Raw genomic sequence first — 18,308 nt, 5'->3', positions numbered from 1 at the left:
CCAGCACCACCTTTCGCTCCCCACCCGTCTCCCCAGTCTCTTCCTATCCGGGGGGTCCACCTCCGGGAGCCCCCACTTCTCGCCCCACCCTCCTTCCAATCCCGTCCTTTCTAGAGTTCCAGTGGCCAATCAGGAGGCGGCCGTCCCAAGGGTGGGGGGCGGTGCTGATTGGTGGAGCCTGAAGTCACCACTCCAGCGGGCCTGGCCAACAAGATTGCCTTCTCCGGGTGGAGACCGCTGCGTCCGTCCCTGCTGTCTCACGTTCCGCAGCTCTGCAGCTCCGCAATCCTACACCATGTCGGACAGTCGGGACCCAGCCAGCGACCAGATGAAGCAGTGGAAGGAGCAGCGGGCCTCGCAGGTACCCCGTGTTCCCCAGAGCCTCACGAGAATGTGGGCGGCGGCGAGTAACGGCGCGGGCTTCCCTTGGGTGGCCTGCGCTGAGGCTGCACCACTGGCTGCGCTCGAGTGGCTGCTTTCTGTCCCACGAACCGTTCCATTCTGCGGAGAGGGGATGGGACTGCGGGCTTACAGCTTTTCGCTGGCAGCAGGGGCCGGGTGGATGGCTCCGAGTTTGGCATTTGTGCCAGCTGGGACATAGGTCACAGCTTAAGGGAGACATGGAGCCGTCTGGGCAAAGTGGAAGAGAGCTGCAGCTGTGAGCCAGGAAGTTGGAGCCAGCTCCTGCTTTATGTTTGTGAAATCTTAGATCTGCACTCATTGGTGTTTGGGAGGTACCCGAGCCTGTGCCTCTAGCATCATTCATGGAGACATGCAAAACACACAACATTCAACAATTAAATAAAAGTATTTTTACATCTATTATCTCATTGGCACTGAAGAGCATCAGACCTGGTATTTTAGAACTGGCAATGACATTACACAGTAAAAATCGCTTTGTTTCACAGAACTTTGAGTGCCTGTACGTGCCATCTGAGCACCACCGTGCTAGACAGGGTGTACAAATATTCCTGTGAGATAAGACCACACCCTGGAGAAGTTTAGAGTAAACACTGAGAGACAAGATGTGTAAATAGATGATTACCATTTAGTTCTGATTGCAGATTAGCTGTGGAGTGTAGAGTGAGTGCTGGAGTTGGATGCAAGACAAATCTGAGCAGATGACGATGTAGACATCATAGACAGTGGGGATTTCAGTAGACTTGGTAGGGACGCTCCTGGCCTGGGCATCTTAGAGAAGTTGGAGTAGGTGATACTGCAGGGCCCCAAGGCTTCTGGTTAGCAGGGCAGGGGGGTGGGGGTGAGGGAGAGAGAGACTTTACCCCTTGCTCTTTCTCCCTTAAAACCCTGATTTTGTTGGTTAACTGGGAGATCAATGTTTAGTATTCATGGACCGAGTTTGGGAAAATGTTGATATTTTTCTCTAAGCTCTTGGCCCTATTGTCCTTCATTATTTACAACTAGATCTGTTAAATATTTTTTTTCCCTGAGTTCTTCAAGAGAACCAGAGAGACACAGAATCATAATCAGGGACATACAGCTAGTTAGTGGTAGAGTCAAGATTAGAAATGAGCTCCTTAGAGTCAGGACCTGTTGGATACCCAGTGGTTGCTAAAGCCTGACTCATGCTGTCATGAATACTTGTGAACTGAGAAACACTTGTAGTGAGATTTTTAGAAAATAAAACACACGTGTTCTGTTTATTTTGAGACCAGTTTGTTTGGGGGAATCACTAAGTTGTTGCTCTCTCCTCTTTCTCCGCACTCTGTGTATGTCACCCATTGTTGGTCTTACTGATGTTTTCTTCCTCAATTTGTGCTACTCTGAATAAACATTTCTAGGAGGGGAACCCCCTTATCTTCTGGAAGGAAATTCGCAAGTGCTATGTAGCCTAGATAAGCTGAAATACTTGATTATGAAAAGTGTCGAGAATTCCAAAATACCGAAAAGAACTGCAGTGTCCTAACCGAAAAGAAACCAAAGTGTCCACTTTCTATGTTGCACAATTAGCTCTTTAATAAGATTATCCATCTCCCCATCCCTTCATTCATCCAGGAAATTAGTAATGTTTTTAAAGTGTTACCTCCTCAACAGTATCCTTTGTACCTGAGCATGTCGGGGGTGTGAATGAAGAGCGTGGTGTGCCTTACAGTGATACTTACATAAAGTGAAACATAGCTTTATGTGTTCTGTTCAACAAGGTTTAACGCACACATAGACAAATGCATCCTGAGCCCGAATCCAGATATCCGCCGGTGGTCTGAGGAGATGGCTCAGTGTGCAGTGTTTTCTGTGAAGGTGGGAGGATGTGAGTTTGTGTCACCACAATCCATGTAAGCCCTGCCATGGTAATGTGTACCTTAGAGCCCCAGTGAGACAGGAGAACATCTAGAAGTGCACAGGACGATTAACCTGGTGTACACAGTAGAAAAACACCATAAACCAAGTGCAAGGTGAGGGCTGACACCTGAGGTTGTCCTCTGACTCTCACATGAATGCACACACACACACACACACACACACACACACACATACACACACACACACACTCAGAGAGACTTCAATGTGCCCAGTGGAAATCGTTGTTCTGAGTGTTTTAGCCGTTGATTTATGAGGTTTTGTATAAAGCTCTTTTTTGTTGTTCAGTGAAAATGTTTTCTTGTGCTGTGTATCAGCAGTTAGATTTTTTCCACACTCTGTGGACTTTGTTACAAGATTAGACCACTATCTATTTATTTATACTATTGCTGGGCACCTGGGTTATTCCCAAGTTTGGATTACTATGAATAAAGCTGATATGAAAACTCTTTTTTAAAAAATTATTTATTTATTTTATGTATATGAGTACACCGTAGCTGTCCTCAGACTCACTGGAAGATGGCATCAGATCCCATTACAGATGGTTGTGACCCACCACATGGTTGCTGGTCATTGAACTCAGGACCTCTGGAAAAGTAGCCATCTCTCCAGCCTGATATGAGAATTCTTCTATACCAGCCATTTTATGTACCCACACTTCAATATTTCCTAGCTGGATATGCTGGCACACACCTGTGATTCCAGTCCTAAGGGTGAGGCAGGGGGATCACTAATTTGAAGTCAGCCTGAGTTTCATGGCATGAAATCCATGTCCTAATAAATAAGACAAAACCTCAAACTACTAGGATTATAGGATTTACTGGGTTATAGGGCCAGTGTCTGTTTTAGGAGCAAACTGCACAGCCATCTTCCAGAGAGGTTGTACCATTTTACACGTCCGTCAACAACATGGGCGTTCTGGGTGCTTTGCTTCCCGTCAGTGTTTGGTCTTGCCAGACCTTCAGTCAGTCCTTGACCTCTGTGGTTTTAATTTGCTTTGCAGTCATGGACTGGAGATGTTGAGTATCCTCTCGGATGTCTGCCGAGTATCAGCTCCAGTGTAACCTGTTGGTGTCTCTTTCATCCTTTTACAACTTGCACCGTTTGTCTTTTCACCCTTGATTTGGCCCTCGTTTTAAGTTCTGTCTTGTGCAGGTTAATTGCTATAGTCACGGTGTTCAACATACAAAATAGCAGAAACACATCAGAAATTTCTTCCTTTTTTGTATGGTTCAGAGTGGTTTGAGGTTGAAGGAAACAGGGATGTTTTATTCCTTATAGTAACTGAGGGCCTCCGCTGAAGGACACACAAGGTTCTAACTGGAGAGATGGCTCAGGAGATAAGAGCACTTGCTTCTCTGGCACAGGACCTGGGTTACCAGCACCCAATGGTCTGAAACTCTAGTTACAGGGATCTGACACTTGCTTCTGGCCTCTGTGGACACTGTACCCTCATAGTGCTTATCCATGCATGCTGACAAGACAGTAACACACACATAAAAATAAGTATAAGTAAGTGACAACCCCCACTAAGGTACTTGAGGCATCAGTAGTCAGCCACAAAAATGTGACGTGTATGGAGAAGGGTGTTTGGGAAGATTTGGGATCAGGTTCACTTCTGTTCAAGTTTCCTTAGCTGGACCTCTGTTATGGGCTAAGTATAGGGGAATCTGGGAACTGTGGTCTATCTCTGTGTCTAGGAAGTCACATTATTATGCTGTCTAAGGTACAGATTTCATATTTCATGGAAAGCTATCCGTGTATTTTTATGAGTCAACAGAAACAACCTCTTTTTAAAGACTTAGTTATATTGTTCTGACATTCCAATATCTTAAAAAAAAAAAAACCAAACAAACTTGTACTGGAGCTGTAAATGTAGGAAATGCCAGCATTCTGTTGTTATCTCCTCTTCTAAGAACCAGATGCCCAGCGCCAAGTTGGATGGATCCTTCTTTGGCATCCGAACCAGAGTATTGATCACTGTGAGAGCAATTTACAAAATGGAGTCTTCTTGTGGGCAGATGTTGCTGACAACTGAACTGGGAGCTTTGTGAATATTGAATATTGAGCACCGAATCCAGTGTCTTCATGGGCTTGACTTAGACCCACCTAAAAAACCCCTCCAAAAATATATTAAAGAGAGCATTCTGCAGGTATCCTCAGAAGTTTGCATGGAACTGAAATAGGAGTTTTGTCACCCACTGCTCAGACCACATGGGCTCTTTCTTTGCGAGTCCGAGGTTTAATAATAAGCCACCTCTGCCCACTGGAGAATGTGAACATGAGAGTCCTGACTCTATTCTGTCCCCTTGTTATGGGCTCTTAGCCTGCCTGTCTTGCCAGTGAGTTTTCTATAAGAGCGTGTACGTTTCTGAGGTTAACCCTGATAACCAGCACGCTGACGCCCAGTGCCAGTGTGAGGGCCAGGAGAGGAATGGCCATGCTGACGCCCAGTGCCAGTGTGAGGGCCGGGAGAGGAATGGCCATGCTGACGCCCAGTGCCAGTGTGAGGGCCAGGAGAGGAATGGCGAGGGAGAAGTTGAATGAACCTGGATGAGCTCTCTTGTCTCATGCAAGCAGGAGCAGAACTGCTAAGTCATGGTGTGTCAGCAGGAGAGACATGGCTAGGGAGTCACATTATTCTAAGTCGTTGTCTTAGCCAAGGTCTAGGCTATTCTGTGTTTTCTCTCCAGCTTAGAAAGCAGGAGATAATTCACAGTTATCATTTTTGTTATTAGTTTCCTTTTTTAAACGTACCCCAATCCTGCAACTTCTAATAAAACAGCAAAGGCATCTTTTTCATCTGTAGATGTCCTGCCTTTCTTCAGCTCTTCAGCCTTTCTCTCCAGAGTCTCCCTCTGTTCTCTGTCTTTTGAGAACTGGTACTAGACCAGTCACGGTGCTAACAACATTTTGATCTGGTTTCAAGAGAGAAAACACTTTTTTTGCGGTTGCTGTTTTGTGCTCTTGATAAGTTTGTTCTTTGTACAGGATTATTCTAAACGTTTGTAATCATTGAAAACTAGCGCCATGTATGTTTTGGTTATGAAGCAGTAAGAGTGAATACTTGAGCTCTACTAGCAACCACTGTGGCCTGTTTACTCACATGCAAATAGGAGAGTCTAGCCTTGCTTGACAAAACTCTCTCATGTGTGTAACTGAGGGACGTTATTCAGTCTGTCCTTGGAGCCCTGGCTTGGCGAGAGTATAACCTGACATTTATAATTTTTCTACAGAGAAAAAACTTTTTCTTGGAATTAACAATGATCCGTTGGTTCTCTTAGAACCCCTTGCCATTTCCTTCAGCCCTGGGCCCTTCTGATCTTCGTGTAGTTAGCACCACGGGTCTGCAGTTCTTTGCTAGCTTGTCAGCCACTTTGGAGTTGTGCCGTGACTCCATGTGGTCTTAGTGTGAGGCCTATGGTAGTATCAGAATCAAAATGGAGCTGCTTGTGTCAAACTTAGTAATGGCAACCAAAAATCCTAACAAAGCCCAGCCTCACGCTGCATGTTTTCCAGTTGTGGGTCCCTGTGATCTGTTGCTAGAAACAGCGTCTCTCATGAAGTCTCAGTGATGTACTGATCTGGTCCGAGCCAAGTGTGGTGGCTGTGGGGTTCTTGGTAGAGAGCGGGTTTCCAGTCCCTTTTGCTTTGGTTTTCCATATTGAAAATAGGAAGAAGTTCTTTAAAGTATTATTTATTTGTTTGCTTGTTTGTTTGTTTATTTATATATTTATTTAATTTATTTATATGTGTGTGAAAGTCAGAGGTCAACTTTCAGGAGTCTCTCCTTCCACCTCTGGGTCCTAGGGAATGAACACAGTTGTCAGACTTGGCAGCAGTGTCTTTACCCACTGAGCTATTTGGTGCCTTGGAAATAGTGTGATAGCGGAAGTGTTTCGGGAGAGGCATGGTGGACAGCTAGCTACTGGCCAGATGTCAACATGGTAAGAATCACTACAAATGCTACCTTCTCAGAATTAGCTCTTAAAATTGTCCAGAAATATGTCTTATAACAAGTTCATTCTAAAGAATGTCTGTTTCTGGAGCTGGTGCAGTGGGTCATCCAGCCTGACAGTTTGTTTCCTAGGATCCTCATGGTAGAAGGAGGAAACTGAATCCTGCAAGTTGTCTTCTGCCACGCGAGTGAGCAAGTGTGTGTGTGTGTGTACAAATAGGAAAAGGACTTAGGTAACATCACTTTTAAAAAATTTTTAAAAATTGTTTTTAAAGTGATGTTTTGCTAAGTTAAAATTATAATAACAACATTGTAACAACAGTTACAAGTTTGAGGGCATCCTACTGGATATTCATCCTCTGTCTAAAGTTACCTAAGGGCCAGAGAGACGGCTCAGTGGGTAAAGCATTTGTCATGAGGACCAGGGTTAAGATCCTCAGCATGGATGTAAAAGCTGGGCAGGTAAGGCAGCTATCTGTAATCACAGGAGGCAGAGATGGGCTCCCTGGGGCAAGCTGGCTAGCTACACTTGTTGATCAGTGAGATCTGGGTTCCACTGAGAGACCTGCCACAGTAAATAAAATGGAGACCAATCAGGGAAGATACTTAAAGCAACTTTGAGCTTTGTATGCTTACATGTGTGCACCTGACCCACATACATGCTCTCACACATGGGACATGCATGCACAAAGGCGCTCATATCACACACATATACCACACACCACACGCTCATGCGCGCGCACACACACACTACACACATACACCACACACACACACACACACACACACACACACACACACACACACACCACACATACACCACACACACACACACACACACACACACCCCACACATACACCACACACATACACACACACACACACACACACACCCCACACACATACACCACACACACACACACACACACACACACACACCACACACATACACCACACACACACCCACACACACACCCCACACATACACCACACACATACACACACACACACACACACACTGTTCTCTGGACATGTGCATCACCTGTTATGTTGAATTCCTAACATTGGTCTCATGAGATTGTCAGGAAGTTTAAGTGAAATGACTCGTGCAGTCTATTCTCCAGTCCCATCAACTCATTGCAGTTAGTAAACCTTTTTCGCACGGTGGGACTATGATCTTCACTACTATTATTGACAAGGTTAGGGATCCGGCCCAGAACCTCACACACAGGAGTAAAGTGCTTGACTATTGGATAAGGCCTGCTTCTACTGTAGTGTTTTCATCTAAGACCATATATTGCTGACGGATCCTATGTTAGCCCTCTGTCCAGTGCTGCCCTGAACATCCCCTGAAGTTGAGCAATCTTCTTTTTCAGTCTTTGCCCCCTGGCTCTTTCCTGAACTGCAGGCTCTTGAAGCCTTACTTATCATGTTTGTTTAGGAGGCAGTTGTATGTCCTTGAGGCCACGTGAGGAAATCTGTTAATGATTTAGGAAATTTGATTGAGTGGTAGAACACTCGTCTGAGGGTTTATGAGTTTTATAAATTCCAAGGTGATTTCCCCCAGTGTTCTTCCATATAGAGAACATTAATAATATAACCCATCTTATCAGAAACAATTATTTTTAGTCAAAAGAAAGGCATTTCTTTTGTTTGTTTTTAATTGTGAAGAGATACCACACATTGCTTGAGAGAAATGAGCGTCTGTCCATAGCACTACATCTGAATGTCCCTGTCATGGTGTCCTATGAAAGTTCCATTGCGTGACAAACATCAGCCCACGGGAAGCACCGGCCGGCATCAATTCTTTGAAGACCAACTGTTTGCTGTTAGTTTTGATATTGGGTATCAAACACATATGTTCTTTTTTGAGGGGTACCTATCTGGGGTCTCACATGTGGAATCCCGTGCCCAACTCTAGGAGCAGCTGAGCCCAGTAGCAGATATTAGTCACCTCTGCTTCCCAGAACAGGTGTCTTGGGAATTGCTGTTGACGTGTGACAAGGATTTTTGAGAGCAGATTTAGTAGTTCAGCACTTAGCACATAGGAAATTGAAGGACAAGGAGGAAGGTGTGCTGGTGTTAGTGAAGGTCAGCTGGAATGACTTCTGTACTTTTTCCCTTGTGTTCACACAGAGACCTGATGTCCTGACCACCGGAGGCGGGAACCCAATAGGAGATAAACTTAATATCATGACCGCGGGGTCCCGAGGGCCCCTCCTCGTTCAGGATGTGGTTTTCACTGACGAGATGGCACACTTTGACAGAGAGCGGATTCCTGAGAGAGTGGTACACGCAAAAGGAGCAGGTGAGAGCGATCTGTGTTCCTCACTCCTAAGCCGGCTCAAAGGATTCCCAAAGCACCTGACAACCTTAAATAGAAGGAACCTTGTAGTTAACAGACCAAATCTCTTTTTGGTAAAACCCCAAATCTCCTTTCTTGAAGAAATGAAAATTGTTTGTTAATAGAACAATAGCCTAGGTTTTTATAGTCTTATATATCATTATAATAACATCAATTATAGAATCATATATTATACTATTTATTATTGCATATATTATAATATTATATATGATATAATTATATCACAATATATAAGTAATAATATTTTATAACGATTTATTTATTTATTTATTTATTTACTTATTTATTTATTATGAGTATACTAGCTGTTTACAGACATACCAGAAGAGGGCATCAGATCCTATTACAGATGGTTGTGAGCTACCATGTGGTTGCTGGGTATTGAACTCAGGAACTCTGGAAGAGCAGTCAGTGTTCTTAACCACTGGCCATCTCTCGAGCCCCAATAATAATATTAATAATATGTAAGTTACATATCATATAACATATATAACATAGGCATAAATAATATAACATAATTTATATACAATATACAAATATCTTTATATGTTTATAAATTATACATTATGAATAAAAATTAAAAATGGTTTATTCATTTAATGTATAAGGGTGTTTTGCCTGTGCACCACGTGTGTCACTAGTGCCTCGGAGGCCAGAAGAAGGCATCAGATCCCCTGGAACTAGAGTCATGATCATTCTCTTCTGCCATGTGTGTGTTGGATGTTGAAGCTTCCTCTGGAAGAGCAGCCAGTGCTCTTAACTGCTGAACCATCTGTCTAGCCCCAAAAGAGTTTTAACCTTTGAGAGCTGGGGCGGTAGCTCAGTTTGTAAAGTGTGTCCTGCACAGCGACGACGACCCGAGCTTAGATTGCCAGCATCCATGTGTAAAAATAGCTGGTGTACTATAATGTACCTGTAACCTCAGCACTGGTGGGAAGGTATGGGGCAGGGGAGTGGATGGGAGCTCTCTGTTGGCCAGCCTAGCCAGATCAGTAAACCTCAGTTTCAGTGAAAGAGCTGTGTCAATCAATCAATCAATCAATCAATCAAAGTGGAAAGCAATCAAGGACATGCAGCTTCCCCTCTGACCTCCACACTCACTCACATGCATATACATATACCCACATGTGTGTGCATGCACACACACACACACTCACACACACAGAGAACAAACAAAAAAAAATAGTAACTTTACAGCCATGTGTGGTGTGTGCCACATGCCTGTAATTTCAGCACACTTGGGAAGCAGAGGCAGAGAGAGACGGAGTTCAAGGCCAGCCTGTGCTAAGAAGCGGTAATATCCTATCTCAATAAATCAGACTCAGAGCTTATCTAACAAGCCTAGGGTTCACTCTCCAGCACCATACATACTAATTAGTGACCTTTCACTACCTTTTCCATTATATAGTTTAGGAAAGCGAACGCACAGACAGCTGCACAGCTGCAGCTTCATTGAAATAGGCTCTTTTGGAATAAATACTGAAATGAACCAAACAAATAGAGCACAGTTATGTTGGAGCGGTGAGTTTGTGATGAATTTTCCTTCTCTTTTGTCTGGCTTCTGTAAAACTTTTATCTTCTTTTATGGTGGATGTCAAAGATGACAGTAGCAGTGCATCCCTTTAACCCCTGCGCTCAGGAGGCAAAGGCAGGTGAATCGCTGAGTTCAAGGCCAGCCTGTTCAACATAGAGAATTTCAGGCTATCCAGGCCTACACAGAGAAACACTGTCTTCAAACAAACAAACAAACAAACAAGCGAGCCTCGAGAAAGAATAAAGCATCTTCTCCTTAGCTTGCTTCTGTGCTCGTCTGGGCAGCCTTCCTAGCTTCACCTCTGCTTTCTAGATACGTTACTTCCTGTTGTGTTATGTCTTTTCTGTTGGCACTTGTCGTTCAGTGGCTGTTCTTCCAGCCCCTGTCTCCTTCCCTGTGTCTTTCCATGTCGATCCTTGTCCCCTGCCTCTACCTCAAGGCCCTCGGGTCTTTGTCTTTGGTCAGCCAAAGCTCCCCAGCACCCATCATCCCCTCTTGACTTCCGCCATGTGGCTCTCATCGGAGCACCAGGGACAATCAGGCTTTGCGTTTGGTTCCTAACATTCTGTGTTCGATCACTTCTTCTCCCCCATCGAGTTGGAAGATCTCGGAAGGCTGGTGCTGGGTGCCTGTTTAGTTTCTCTTGTCACAGGCGTCTGGTTGAGGGCCTGAAGCCCGAGTGATGGTCCTGTGCTGACAGTTTCTCTTTCTCATTAGGTGCTTTTGGATACTTTGAGGTCACCCACGATATCACCAGATACTCCAAGGCAAAGGTGTTTGAGCATATTGGAAAGAGGACCCCTATTGCCGTTCGATTCTCCACAGTCAGTAAGTCAGTCTGTCTGCATGCCTTCTTTGGTTCTTTCAAACTATACTTTTAATAAACTCTCAAGAAAAACGTACTAAGAAAATAGGAGATTGTAGCCTGTTTTATTGTATAGAAAATATCTGGAGACATGCAGGAGGTTACTCACTGTTCTGTTTGTTGAACCTTGAAGGGGCTACCACTGCAATTTTCTGGCATTTAGAAAGAACGTTCTTCAAGCTATTGCCTCAAGAGAAATTTGGAGTGGAGTTCTTCTTAAATAACCATTCTAACAACCGCTTTTTGCTGAGAATTCAGTGTAGAGCAACGATAGTCTAGGTGATTTACCTATACTAACCTGTAGGTCTACTTTTCAAATAGATGGGATTAATCTATTTCAGAATGATGAAGACATTTTATTATTATGTTACAGAATTAGTACTTGCACCTAATACACACACACACACACACACACACACACACACACACACAAACCATGCTATGCAAAAATGAATAAGATGAAGAATAACTCTGTACCTTAACTAATTTTCTTAGTACTAACTTTCTGACGATTCACTCTCTCTTAAAAACTTTATCATTTTTAGCTTATGTGTGTGGATGTTTTGCCTGCATACATACCTGTGTACCATGTGGATGCCTGGTGTTATCAGAGGCCAGGAGGGCGTCTCAGATCCACTGGAACTGGAGTTAGATGGTTGTGAGCTGCCATGTGGGTATTGGGAATTGAACCTGAGTCTTAACTCTGGTTAAGAACAGCCATGCTCTTAACTGCTGAGTCATCGCTCCAGCGGCACACAACTCACACTTTGTTTAGTACTCCAATCTTCATAATTATTGTCTTAATTACCTATTTAAATGTATAATCCCATCAGCTGTTGATATATACCTTAGCACTCTCAATTCATTCTTTTGTCTGATTTCTAGATCCAATTATTAGATAGGTTGTAGTAAAAATACCACAGATATTTAAGTATCTAACCTGCATCTAAGAATCCTGGACTTCCAGGAACCCACTTCTGCAGGAAGCATATTGAAGATAGCAGGTGCTACGTTTTTCTACGATTTATGTTTTCTTGGCTGTAATATACTTGGCTATGTTCCATTCTTCCATTTGAATCTTCCATTTTAAATACCTAATCTGCTTCCAGGAAGTGGACTGAAGATGGTAGATGCTAGGTTTCTCTGTGATTTATGGTTTCTTGAATGCAATATGCTTGGATGTGTTTCATTCTTCTGTTTGACTCTTCCAGCTGGAGAGTCAGGCTCAGCTGACACAGTTCGTGACCCTCGGGGGTTTGCAGTGAAATTTTACACTGAAGATGGTAACTGGGATCTTGTGGGAAACAACACCCCTATTTTCTTCATCAGGGATGCCATATTGGTAGGTGATGGACTGGGTTGATTTGTATTGATGTCGTCCAGTTTTCTTTAGTGATTGGCATTTGAGGATAAGCCCTGGAGGAAGTAGAGAATGTGGATTGTGTGGGTTGCCCTTTGTCTTAGTTAGGGTTTTATTGATGTGAAGAGACACCAAGGCCAAGGCAACTCGTATAAATGAAAACATTTCATTGGGGATAGCTTACAGTTGCAGAGGTTCAGTCCATTGTCATCATGGCGGGGCTTAGTGGTTAAGAGCACTGACTGCTCTTCCAAGGTACTGAGTTCAATTCCCAGCAACCAAATAATGGCTCACAACCATCTGTAATGGGATCTGATGCCCTCTTCTGGTGTGTCTGAAGACAGCTACAGTGTACTTACATATAAAATAAATAAATCTTAAAAATAAATAACAATAACAGCTGGGTGATGGTGGCGCACGCCTTTGATCCCAGCACTTTGGAGGCAGAGACAGGTGGATTTCTGAGTTTGAGGCCAGCCTGGTCTAGAGAGTGCGTTCCAGGACAGCCAGGGCTACACAGAGAAACCCTTTCTTGAAAAGCCTAAATAAATAAATAAATAAATAATAACAATAAATAAATAAATAAATAAATAAATAAATAAATAAAATTTCCCCCCAAATTTAGTTTATCTCTGTAAGATCAAGTGATAATTACCATTGGCCTTAGATTTGTCATGTCAAGATTCATTGACCTGGTGGGAATAGTCCAGCTTCCATTGCAGAGCCTGGAGAACAGGCTGTGCCAAGAAGCAGATAGAGGATATTTTTCTGTGTGTGGTATGTGGTGTGTGTGTGTGTGTGTGTGTGTATGTTTGGTGGTGGTAGTGTTTAAAGAGATACTTCAGCTCTGAGTGCATTTGACACTAGAATATCCAAAGATGGTTGTATGTACTGAACAAATTTCATTTGAAAGTTTAGCAATCTAGTTTCTGGAATTGTATTGATTAGAATTATAATTCATAAAGGATCCATAGACAAAATATTATATAAGACACTATAATTCTTACAAACTTCAGTTTGGGATTTTTATTTTTGCTTTCTCTCCCCCCTCCCCCCATTTAGTTTCCATCCTTTATCCATAGCCAGAAGAGAAACCCACAGACTCACCTGAAGGATCCTGACATGGTCTGGGACTTCTGGAGTCTTCGTCCCGAGTCTCTCCATCAGGTGAGACCCCTTCTTCGCTATTGTATGGCCTGGGGTGGCAGTGCTGCTTAGACCTTGCAATGTGTTCTTGTGCCTAGGTTGTTTTATTGGACTTGGCTTCTGGCTTTTTTGGGGTGCTTCTTCAGATTTTTTGATCACAAAGAGTTTACATCTAACATGATGCTTAGATGGTTGGAAACACTATCTACCAATTAATATTTAGGAGTCTTTAGGAATAAAGTCTAGTCAGCAGTCAAGCCGTGTGGTAGGGAAGTGAGGGGAAAGCAGTGCTAAAGCTTTTGCTATTAAAATAGAGTTTAAGAGGCCGCCTGCAGCAGGCAGTAGGCGGCGGGTGGTGGGCACCACCACAATGGGCCACGATGAGCAAATTCGTGATAGAGAGGTGGGAAAGATAGAACACGGAGCAGTATGTGCCCTGCGGAGAGAGGCAGTCTGGAGACATGACAGCAGTGAGAACCAGGCTGACATGAGTGGCCTGTAATGCCACCGGAGGCTGTGGTGCTGTCTGTGGTCTGGGCTGTCTCTGAGGGCCTTGTCTGGATCTGTAGTCCTCCTGGAGGCAGGGGACAAGTTCATGGTCTGTGCTGTCGTCAGAAAGCATGTGAAAGTCCATGATCCACGCTCTGGCTGACTGAAGAGCAAGGAAGCCATGTTTGCAGTGACATTGATGATTGCAGAGGCATAGCTGAGGAAGAGGGACATGGAAGGCTTCTGTGACAACCCCTACTCTCACCCCGCTCCCCCAAAGTAACAGCCTAAAGAAGGAGACACGGAAGAGAACTCTTAAAAACTGTGAAAGGAAATCAACTCTGCAATTGGAGGCTTCTGAGGGAGATGCTGTGGGAGGGGAAGGGACTCAGTTCTATCTAAGGGACAGGTCACTGGAAGTTTAACCATGCTCCAGTGAGTATATGGGCAACCCAAATTGGACTTGTATTTTCTAGTTTTGTTTTCTTTTTAATTTAATTATTACTACTGTCTTTAAATTCTGTTTTTATTTCTTTGGGGGAGGTCACAAGGGTGAGGTCACAGAAGGACTGAGAAATGAGTATGATCTGGGTACATGAAAATGGAAATGTGAAGTTCCCAAAGAATCAATAAAAACATCATGTTAAAAAAATAAAATGATGAAAGTTTGAACAGCACGTTGTAGTTTAGCTTCCAGATTTGCTTTAGCATTCCTTCATAGAAATTTTGTCATTTTCTATAGGTGAAGTCATGATAGCCCGGGGAAGTTAGAAGGTGTGTTCTGTGTGGAGAAGGAATTTTCTGGAAATGCATGGATGTAACAACCTGGGATACTTCAATTTAAACGGGAGGGTTTCCATTTGTGTTCCTTAGGTTTCTTTCTTGTTCAGTGACCGAGGGATTCCCGATGGTCACCGGCACATGAATGGCTATGGATCACACACCTTCAAGTTGGTTAATGCAGATGGAGAGGCAGTCTATTGCAAGTTCCATTACAAGGTACTCGTTGTCTGGACAGAGGGTTCAAGGCTCTTCCTACACAACTCTCCTTCCCTCTCCTACAGGCCTGAGCAGAGGTGTTTCCTATCTTTCTCTTCCTTCCACCCAAGGGTACAAAGGGTTGATAGAGTTGAATAGCACCACGAATATTTTGTTGGCCACCAATTCAAAGAACAAATTCAGGCCACTCAAGTTAGAACTGTGTGTAGTTGTCCGATGGTTTCTTTCTTACATGTAGTTAGAGGCTGGGGCACATGGCTTCTGTCTTTGGTATGATCTTGGCTTATATTACAGTATGCAACATTTGCCAGTGAACTTGAGAATGTTATCATTATTCCCTAAGCACCTCAGAAGTTTAAAAGCTTCTGTTTCTAATTGCAACTGCTAAGCTAGGAAAGAAGGGAGTGGGTTAGTGACAAACGAGGTCTCCCTCCTTTTTGTGTATGTGGTATGGAACTGATTGCCAGTGCCTTTTGTGTTTTGAGACAGGATCTCATTAAGTTGCCCAGTTAGCCTTGAACTTCCTCGGTAGCCCAGCTGGGCCTTGATCTTGCAATCCTCTTACCTCAGTGTCTCTGAGTAGCTGGGCTTTCAAGCCCACACAGCCAGGCTTAGCACCTCTCCCCTTTAACAGCATCTCAAAGGTGCGACTTCTTCTGCCATATTTTAATATTTATTTGAACAAGCTATTTACGAGTATTAAATGGAAAAGTGTCTCCTTTACATCTTGGATCAATGTTAAAAATCCAACTGGTCTCTGGATTTATAATTGTCAAAGGGAGCTGTGTAAGGTCACTCGGGACAAGACCTGGTGATGTGGGGCATCCTGAGCCCAGTCAGAAGCCTTGCAGGCAGGCCAGCCTAAACCCAGATCTTCACTGTCCCGGATAACTGACCTTGGACATATTGCTGGGAGTTCTTTTCATTTGTAAAATTGGGATGCAACTACAGCTGTCCACAGGCCTGCAGTGAAAAGATTGCTTATAGGTTTGTTCAGCAGAGAATTCTGCGATAGATAGAAATGCATATGAATTCATTCATTCATTCATTCATTCATTCATCTGTTCAGTTTATTTTGATTTATAGATACTTTTTTCTAAACCAAGAGATCTGGTTAACATCAGAACAGCTTTGTACTGTTACGATACACTGAACATATTGGGTGACCTGTGGATGGTTGCCTTCCCCTTTGCTCCCTCCCAGAGTTGCTTTTGCTAAATGTTTTCATGACGCGTGGCTTCCGGAGTCTTTTGGAATGAGGCACACGGTCAGCCAGTTGACCAGGGCTATAGAGATCGGAGTACTGGCAAAGTGACCCAATGGTTTTGAGTGTGTTTGGCTTGTTTGGAAAGGCACAATGCTGATTTTTGCCTGCTCATAGAGAATTGGTTTAGAGTAGGTACAGTGAAGCTCATGGTAGCTCGATGAACTCTGATTCTATAACTTCTTAAAACAAAACAAAAGCAAGACAACAGAGGCAGGGGGATATGCTGATCACAATTTTAGGAATTTATTTGGGCTGTTTTAAAAATGGGAATTAGGTTATTTCCAGAATTCCTTGGTCTAAGGCAAATGATACTGGATGTTCAAGAGTCATCTGCACTCTCCAGTTTTTAAAAACATGTCCAGAGGGAGGGAGAGGTAGGGGGAGGTGTGCCGGAGTGGGGGTGGGGTAGGGAGGCCCTGTCTTTGTGACTGGGTGGAACTGTAGACCACTGTGATAAGTGAAATGATCCAGGCATAGAAAGACATATGTGGCATGCTCTGTTTCATTGGTGGGGTTTGAGAATTAAAAGATGAAATTAGAAATCAGAGTCCAGAGAGAGGAGGGGCAGGGTGGAGGGTGGGAAAGGCTGCCTGGTGGTACTGAGTCACAGCTGGGAGGACCAAGTTCTTTTGTGCTGTTGTACTGTGACTGTAGATAGTCACTGTACTACAGCTCTAAAAAACCCGGAAGGAAGGATTTGAGTGTTTTGCTAAAAGAAATGGTAAACATTCTCCATTAATATGCATAGTTTTTGTGTTTTAATGTGTTAGTTAAGAATAAAGTGAACTTAAAAACCCTTTAATTTTTATTATCTGTTGCTTATTTTAGTGGATGAGAATTTTTCTTATTAAGACAGTTTTTTTTTCTGATTAAAAAGTTAATAGTATAAAAATTCAGATGATGTAAAAAAAATAAAGTGAAAGAGAGGAATAATTTGACATTGAAAAGAATTGGTATAAATAAATATAGTTTCCTGTAAATAAATTTATTACTGTTAGTTCTGAACAGTAGAAGTGTGATTTAAGGAAAATGTCATCGTGTTACCCAAATGGGCTGTGCTACCTAGAACCCTTCAGTGAAGTCACCAGTTACGGTTTGTAACCGCTTTCCTAAACTCCATTTGCGCTTCTTTCTTTCACTGTGCAGACCGACCAGGGCATCAAAAACTTGCCTGTTGGAGAGGCAGGAAGGCTTGCTCAGGAAGATCCGGATTATGGCCTCCGAGATCTTTTCAATGCCATCGCCAATGGCAATTACCCGTCCTGGACGTTTTACATCCAGGTCATGACTTTTAAGGAGGCAGAAACTTTCCCATTTAATCCATTTGATCTGACCAAGGTAAGTCAGCAGCAGCTGGATTGCTTCATAAGTGTCGTCCTGTATGCTGCTGCTGCTGCTGCTGCTGCTAAATAATAATATAAATTATAGCCATGCAGTCACGGTGTCAGGAGCAGGCTAGATAAGAGGTGGTAGCTCAGCAGAGCCCTTGTTCCCGTGAGTGGGTGCCTCACCTCTCCTCTTGTGTGGGAAGTTCACTGAGGTCACGTTGGAGCCTTCCTGTGTGTTATTAGCAGGGGACAAATTTTGAAAAGCTAATTTACTCTGTTTCTGCACCAGTGTCAATATTTACCACTTACTGTTACGAAATGATAAGGCAATCACCTGAAATTCTTATCATGTTTCTGTTGGGTTAAGAATTATTTCCACGGGCTTGATTACATGTGAAAGTTGGTGTTTTCATGGGGGCCTTCCAGGTCTGCCAGCTGGCTATCTGGTAATTATGAATCTGACATTGTTTTCAGGTTTGGCCTCACAAGGACTACCCTCTTATACCAGTTGGCAAACTGGTTTTAAACAAAAATCCAGTTAATTACTTTGCTGAAGTTGAACAGATGGCTTTTGACCCAAGCAATATGCCCCCTGGCATCGAGCCCAGCCCTGACAAAATGCTTCAGGTAAGCCAGGAAGAAGACTTGTTCTGAGGCAGGCGCCCGTTTGTGCACACA

The 18,308-nt window shown here is 43.5% G+C and overlaps 1 protein-coding gene across 1 annotated transcript in view; it reads left to right on the top strand.

Annotated features, from left to right (window-relative positions):
• Nucleotides 1-180: 180 nt before the first annotated feature.
• The window catches only part of Cat (catalase), a 31,250-nt gene continuing 13,122 nt past the window's right edge, over nt 181-18,308 (top strand). The window contains exons 1-8 of the mRNA NM_009804.2: nt 181-361; nt 8,414-8,585; nt 10,894-11,004; nt 12,253-12,383; nt 13,464-13,568; nt 14,910-15,035; nt 17,449-17,640; nt 18,105-18,257. Coding sequence (NP_033934.2) covers nt 296-361; nt 8,414-8,585; nt 10,894-11,004; nt 12,253-12,383; nt 13,464-13,568; nt 14,910-15,035; nt 17,449-17,640; nt 18,105-18,257 — 1,056 coding nt within the window. The 5' untranslated portion in view covers nt 181-295. The remainder of the gene's footprint in view (nt 362-8,413; nt 8,586-10,893; nt 11,005-12,252; nt 12,384-13,463; nt 13,569-14,909; nt 15,036-17,448; nt 17,641-18,104; nt 18,258-18,308) is intronic.

Source organism: Mus musculus, chromosome 2, assembly GCF_000001635.26.
Source record: "Mus musculus strain C57BL/6J chromosome 2, GRCm38.p6 C57BL/6J".
Taxonomy (NCBI): domain Eukaryota; kingdom Metazoa; phylum Chordata; class Mammalia; order Rodentia; family Muridae; genus Mus; species Mus musculus.
Note: the sequence above shows the minus strand (reverse complement) of the source record. Positions and strands in the feature narration are given on the sequence as shown.